Source organism: Neolamprologus brichardi, chromosome 3 (genome assembly GCF_056152115.1).
Source record: "Neolamprologus brichardi isolate AB-2024 chromosome 3, ASM5615211v1, whole genome shotgun sequence".
NCBI lineage: Eukaryota > Metazoa > Chordata > Actinopteri > Cichliformes > Cichlidae > Neolamprologus > Neolamprologus brichardi.
Window position 1 is genome coordinate 6362539 of NC_142106.1, and position 7882 is coordinate 6370420.

At 39.3% G+C, this 7882-nt stretch overlaps 1 protein-coding gene across 1 annotated transcript; it reads left to right on the forward strand.

Annotated features, from left to right (window-relative positions):
- Window positions 1–699: 699 nt before the first annotated feature.
- LOC148103287 (putative C-type lectin domain family 20 member A) lies at window positions 700–7642 on the forward strand. Its single transcript, XM_087839100.1, has 4 exons — window positions 700–772; window positions 6533–6916; window positions 7013–7354; window positions 7440–7642. The coding sequence occupies exons 1-4, from the start codon at window positions 700–702 to the stop codon at window positions 7640–7642; spliced, it is 1002 nt and encodes a 333-aa protein (XP_087695226.1).
- Window positions 7643–7882: the final 240 nt, after the last annotated feature.

Below are 7882 nucleotides of genomic sequence, written 5' to 3' on the forward strand. Positions count from 1 at the left end.
CAAACTGACAATTGTTACCTTTTCAAAAATTACAGATAAGCCTGAGTGCAGAAGGTAAGGTGATAATCAATAAACTGGTTTATACTGTAATAGTTTAGAAAAGTGTGTTTACAGCATTGGCTTAACAACATGAATGCAATAATATTATTAATTAACACTTTTTAAAACATTACCATAACATTACCATAAAATTACCACATTACCTTCACTTTAGTTCACTCCCTCTTGATGCCCTCATTTGACAGTAAAATATACAAAGAAACCAAACAAAAACCTTGTTAAAAGTCAGCCCCAGTCAGCAGATGATAAGATGAGCTGCCCGGTAAGTTACGCATTATTAATTTATTAATGACAAAACATATAAACTTATGATTGATGATTGAAACCATTTAAAGACACAATAGACTTTTAGATATTCAAAAGGTATAATTATTTTGGATATACACACTAAACTCTATATTAAGCATCTTATCAGACTGGAGATAATAAACCTTTTTGCACCGATCATCACCCGCCCTAATGTATATATCAATCTGCTTAGCACTTTTCTTATTTTTATTTATTTATTTTAAGTGTTTGTCTTATAGTATGTTTCTCACTAAGTACCGCAGCAATTTCCTAATGTTGTAAATCTGTTCAATATCTGACAAACCCTTTTCTGATTCTGATTCTAAATGATAAAAAATGACAAAAATATTCATGACGACTATATTTGTTCTACAGAAGCAAAGAATGGAAGAAACGTGTTTAGTGCTCATCCTGCTGCTCTCAGGTCAGTAATATAAAATATTAAACTTTGAAATATAGTTTATAAACTTACTGAGACAGATTGATGTCATTTAGCTAATCAGATTACATGTTAAGTTTTTTTTTAATAAATGTATTTATTAACACATTTACAACAATGACAGAGATAAATTCTTTATCTCCTTATACCACAATAAGGTATAAAAAAAATTTTTTTTCTGCTCTTGCTCTTGACGAAGGCGGTCGCACTTTTCTCCCTTAGCTTCCCTGCTTAGCCTCTTATGTCCTTGTCTAGTCTCGTGTTTTTTGTATTACTTTTCCCTGGAACACTCTCTCACAGTCTGTTCTCTAAAACCTAAAAGAGGAATTATGGATTGGATCAACTGGTCCCTAAATGCAATTGACACCCCTTTCTCAATGAGAAGTTTGGGCTCGGGTGAGCCTGAGTGCTGAAGATATCTACCCATTCGGAACCATGGTAACAGGGTTCTGGCGGATCGGAGCTGGCTTGGCCCTGACATAGAGGCTGACGGCTGCTGTGAAAACTCAGAATAAGATCTCTGAGTGCAGACTGGATACATCTCGGAAGGGCTCGCTCAGAATAACATCTCTGGGCGCAAATTGGATGACATCTCGGGGAGGCACACTGCCGTGAGTTCTCAGAAATCGGCTCCTTGAGCACAAGAAATGACAACATCACAGAACGCAAGTATGGTGAAGCTCGCGGCTCTCCAAAGGGAGATTGAGAGACCAGTGTTGGACTGTAGAACTGCTTTGAAATTCATATGAGCTGTTCGCACTAAAGTAAAAACCACCATCACTTATGCGGAGACCCCTTTGGCACCAGCTGCGGTCTCAAGGCTGGAGCTGAACAAAAACACCCTGATAACGATTGTGTTTAGTCTGTTCCTTCCCATTCCATGCAAGGCCACCTGGGTTGGCTGGAAGACGGTTTACTTAGCCTGGCAGGGCGAAGGACACTGTCTCAGCTGAACTCTGGACACGCACACACATACATATACACTGATATGCACACACCCCCTCCCTTTCCCAACACTTTCTACGCTTATTCCCTTCCGATGCTGACGGGGATCAAGGAGACCAGCGCACGCAGGCTCGGATGTACTGTCTAATTTGGCTGTCTCTCACCCTTTACCCACCCCTGTTGCTTGTCATGTGTTTCTTTGGTGTATTAAGAGTTTTCTTCATGTGCTATGTGCAAAGGTGTTTTTTTCTGTTCTCAAACTGATCTCTCTGTTAGAGCTCAGTCTGGGGGGAGTTATTTTTTCTCCTTATCTTTCCTCATGTGGTGCATTTTCCATTGTTATACCTCTCTGACCTGTCTTCCCCATGTGATGTTTTTGTGTAATGTATGTATGGTCGGAGGGTAAGATGGCGCCGCCATTGCATGCAATAGGTCGGCAGCCTTATGAAATTTCCCCTTGTGGGACTAATAAGGGTATATCAATCAATCAATCAATACCTGCATTCACTTTAAATTGTGTTACTTTTGCAGCTATTTCTATGATAGCTATTAAACTAAATAGTTACTGTGGATTACAGTTATTAACAACGGCCAATGTATCCTGTATCGTGCCAGTCCTAAGCCCAGATAAAATAAGAAGACTTGTACCAGGAATGGCACCTGACATCAAGTCACAGTCAAATATGTGGATAAGAAGTACATTTCCATACTGGATTGTTAGCGCCCTGATTTAACATTTCCCAGCACCACTGCTGTTGATAAGCTCAGTGCCATTACAAACTGCTGGGCTTTGACAAAGGAGGAGGATAGGGGAAGGTGTATAAATATAGGGAGGTAAAGGCAGTATGGTGTTGTAGGGACTATGACTGTAAAGGGAAAGCACTGGCTGATGTGTTGCACAGAATGAAGGTGCATATAGTCCTGATCAAAAGTTTAAGACAACTTAAAAAATACCTGCTACTTAAAAACTTCATTTAATTTCACATATTTCTCTCAGTTATATCGCAGCCATCTTTAGAATGTTTCGATTTGTGGGGTCAATTTGACCACAAACATAAATTTTTATGTCTTTTTGATAAAAGACCTTGTCTATTATCAGTTGCTCACAGGTTCTTGCACTAACATTATGCACACTGTTTAACAAATTTCTTTTTGAAACATCACATAAAGTTTTTTATAAAAATATATGACAAAAATTAGGAATTTACTGTAATGAATTTATGATTTAAAAAAAAACGCCTATATCAACTGCAAGCTGTAAAAAGAGTCAACTAGCTGTTTTATTTAGCTTTTTAATGCTTTGAATGTATTTCTTCCAAGAAAAACTCAACTTGTGAGGTAATTTCGTGTGATGTATGGAAGTTCGCCCACTTTTTTTGCCGTTGTTTGCTTTGAAATATGAGTGGGCGGGAGTGGAGATTCATTGAAAGCCCAGGGACACCAGCTATAAAGCGTTGACCATTACCAGTATTATTTGTATCACGGTAAGTATGCTAATTTTCTTTAGATTTCTATGTTTTCCAAATGATTTTTATTGACATGCCAGCAAACCAATTCTCAGTGGCACCAATACTTAATAAGCTAACAGCTATCAAGCTAACACAGCCACTTCACTAAGATAGTGGACTGAGTTCACAGCAGTAGCTGTGATAGACAGATAGATATGCTAAGTTTTTAAACTATACATAGTGTGACATTTTCAGGAATTTGATTCATTTTTTCATTTTTTGATACAATGCTTATTATAGTGTACAGACATTATAATGAAATCTAATCTTTTAAAATGTGAGGTGAAAGATTTACTGAAGAATTCAGAACTGATTAAAAAAAGGGCCAGTAGTTGGTAGGTAAGTGACATGAGATGGTTAAAGTCAAGTCAAGTTAATCTTTAGTGATATGGCCATGTACAGAAATGGCTGAACTTTTTGGGAGGAATATGTTGCTGGTCTGCTGAGTTATAGCTAAAGTTAATACAAAGCCATGATATTATTTAACAAAACCCATTGTATGGAGAAGCACTATAACCTTTGAACTGAGTAAGTAGTTTTGCTGTACAGTGGAACCCCGACTTACAAATACCCCGTTTCACGAAAAATTCCAGTTACGAATGCACTGAACTGCAATATTTCTGCCCGTGTTACGGCAAAATGCCCAATAAACGAAATCCACTGGCTATGATTGGCTGAGCCTACAATGCCCACAATGCCTTCCGAATCATTTGACAACCCATTGGCTTCCGTACTTGCGCTTTCTGTTCCACTTGAACGACGTATTGTTGTTCTACTTAGCAATTAGCCTACAGCCTATTGTTCAGCATCGCCTCACTCAAAATGCGCAATGGACGCTTCGACTTACGAAAATGTTCGACTTACGAAAGACCCTGGGGAACAAATTAATTTCGTAAGTCGGGGTTCCACTGTATTTAATTTTTGCTCTACTTTCATTGTAGGTGTACTCAGAGGTCCAATCTTCAAAGGGGGTTTAAGCAGAGAATGCCTAACACTTTCTACACCTACGTGTTATTCAACCAATGACCAATGAGCCTGGTTCTGCCGGAGGTTTCTTCCTGTTAAAAGGGAGTTTTTCCTTCCCACTGTCGCCAAAGTGCTTGCTCATAGGGGGTCATATGATTGTTGGGTTTTTGTCTGTATGTATTGTATGGTCTACATTACAATATTAACCACCTTAAAGCCATTGTTGTTGTGATTTGGTGCTGTGTAAATAAAATTGAAATTAAAATTGACAATTCTTATGAACCAGATCTGAGATGATTCAGCGACCCATGTTATAATAATCCATGACAACGACCCAGTTACCAGCCTGTAATAATCATTCAAAATGACGTTTTGGATGTATTCAAAGAAATGCTGATAGACTTCTTGGTAATGTTTGGGGTGATCTATGCACTACATCTACGACTACAATTATTACCAAGGGGCTGAATGACACCGTAGAGTTTAGAGTACACTACCCTGGATCCTGTTCACCAAATTGATGTAGACTCTTGAGTCTCTAATGTATCAAATCACAGTGTCTTCTTGAGTTTTTTATTGTTTAATTTCACTCTTTGTTGCAATTACTGGACTACAAGAAATGTCTACAAGTTATTGTTTTGAATATGAATGTTAGCCAAGCAGGTATTGAAAAATAAGAAACCCAAACAGTGGTAAAGTACATGTACACTGGGATGCAAAAGTTTGGGCAACCTCGTTAATGGTCATTATTTTCCTGTATAAATTGTTGGTTGTTACAATAAAAAATGTCAGTTAAATATATCCTATAGGAGACACACAGTAATATTTGAGAAGTGAAATGAAGTTTATTGGATTTACAAAAAGTGTGCAATAATTGTTTAGACAAAATCAGGCAGGTGCATTAATTTCGGCACCACAAAAAAAGAAATGAAATCAATATTTAGTAGATCTGCCTTTTGCAGCCTCTAAATGCTTCCTGTAGGTTCCAATGAGAGTCTGCATTGTGATTGAAGGTATTTTGGACTAGTCCTCTTTACAAAACATCTCTAGTTCATTCAGGTTTGATGGCTTCTGAGCATGGACAGCTCTCTGAAACTCACACCACAGGTTTTCAATAATATTCAGGTCTGGGGACTGAGATGGCCATTCCAGAACGTTTTACTTGTTCCTCTGCATGAAAGCCTTAGTGGATTTTGAGCAGTGTTTCAGGTCGTTGTCTTGTTGAAAGATCCAGCCTCGGTGCAGCTTCAGCTTTGTCACTGATTCCTGGACATTGGTCTCCAGAATCGGCTGATACTGAGTGGAATCCATGTGTCCCTCAACTTTGACAAGATTCCCAGTCCCTGCACTGGCCACACAGCCCCACGGCATGATGGAACCACCACCCTATTTTACTGTAGATAGCAGGTGTTTTTCTTGGAAAGCTGTGTTCTTTTTCCTCCATGCATAACACCCCTTGTTATGCCCAAATAACTCAATTTTAGTTTCATCAGTCCACAGCACCTTATTCCAGAATGAAGCCGGCTTGTCCAAATGTGCTTTAGCAAACCTCAAGCGGCTCTGTTTGTGCTGTGGGCGGAGAAAAGGCTTCCTCTGCATCACTCTCGCATACAGCATATCCTTGTGTAAAGTGCGCCGAGTGGTTGAACGATGCACAGTGACTCCATCTGCTGCAAGATGATGTTGTAGGTCTTTGGTGCTGGTCTGTGGGTCGACTCTGACTGTTCTCACCATTCGTCGCTTCTGCCTATCCGAGATCTTTCTTGGTCTGCCACTTCGAGCCTTAACTTGAACTGAGCCTGTGGTCTTCCATTTTCACAATATGCTCCTAACTGCGGAAACAGACAGCTTAAATCTCTGAGACAGCTTTCTGTATCCTTCCCCTAAACCATGATGGTGAACAATCTTTGTCTTCAGGTCATTTGAGAGTTGAGAAACATTCAATTTTGTACTCACTCCTTTAAAATGATGTTCCAAAAATGTTGTAATACATGTATTATTAGTTGTACTATATTAGTTGTGAATGGCTGCACTACACATACTTGTTGCATTTGATTACAGAGAAGAGAAAAATAAATAAAATTAAAAAATATAGCTCATTCACCAGTTGGACTTTCTGTTATGTGTTATCATTTCCTCCATTTGGAAACAAGTTTGAAGTTTGAAGGTGTGCAGTGATGTGAAATAAATAAAAACTTCCCTCAAACAGTTTGAACCAAGAAATGTGGTAAACCAAACAAAATAAAAATAAATAAATAAAATGACTTAAATATTTGTAAAAATATAAGGTAAAATATTTCACAATAAAATCTTTTCATTTTCTCAGGAGGACTTTCCACACTTCCTCCCCACTCCAGAGAATACCACTTTGTGAACCAGCCGATGACCTGGACTGAAGCTCAGAGTTACTGCAGAGAACACTTCACTGACTTGGTCACCATCTACAACAGTGACATCAACCAACTGCTTTTCTCAATGTCACCAAGGATCCGTGATTGGGCTTGGATAGGGCTCTATGATGATCGTTACAGCTGGAAGTGGTCCATGGAGGGAAACCTTTTTTATGTTGGCAGTACACATAAATTTTTGATCTGGGCTAACGGCCAACCAGACTGTGCATATGCAAAGGAATACTGTGTGGCTCTTCAGGCACAAACACAGATGGATGATAAACCCTGTGGAGATTCTTACCCTTTCCTGTGTTACAATGGTAGGAAAAAACATTTGTTGGCATAGTTTCCCTACAATTTTATGAGATTCATAGTCTGTGTGTTTCAAAATTAATCCTTTTTTGAACCTTTTACAGCCAGCAGTTCAAGTTACATCTTAGTGATGGAGAACCAAACCTGGTCAGCGGCTCAGTCGTACTGCAGGACATACCACACAGACCTGACCAGTATAAGAAGCAAAGAGGAGAAATCCAACATCACGCTCACTTTGAATGGATCAGGGGTTCAGTATGTGTGGATTGGTCTCTACAGGGATCCCTGGGCCTTCTGGTCTGACAACACAACCTCCACATTCACTAACTGGATGTCTTCTCAGCCTAATAACTACAATTCGCAGTACTGTGTAGATATTAATTTAATTACAGGGGAATGGGTTGATGAATCCTGTACCAGAAGACTCTCTTTTTTCTGTTTCAAAGGTGAGGTCCAGAATGCAAACACTGTGAGATCCTGTCATCATGTAAAACACTAATGTTTGTGTTTTTATATGTGGTTCATTTTTAGCATTGACAAAGCAAACAGTGCTGAAAATGACGCTTCAGTCAGAGGCAGACATGCACAGCACAGAGATCCAGCAGCAGGTTTCACAGCAGGTCAGCAGTTCAGTCACGAACACAAACTTGACACAAGTTCAAACTATGCTTCATGTTTTTCATCATCTGCACATTTTGTCCAGCTGTCAGGCCTCATGCTGTCAAAAGGACTGACAGACTTCAGGATTCGTTGGAGGAAAGTCCAGAGTTACCGTGACGACCAGTCAAAGAAGCAGGATGTGGACGGTGACTGCAAGTCTGACTGGACTGAAACACTTGATGTGTAGGGCTGCCACGATTAGTCGACTATCAAAATCGTCGACAACTAATTTAATAGTCGACACGTCGTTTGAAGCTTTGTAAGATCCCAAAAGACGCAGGAATAAGTAGTAGGATTTAAGAGTGTAATAACGG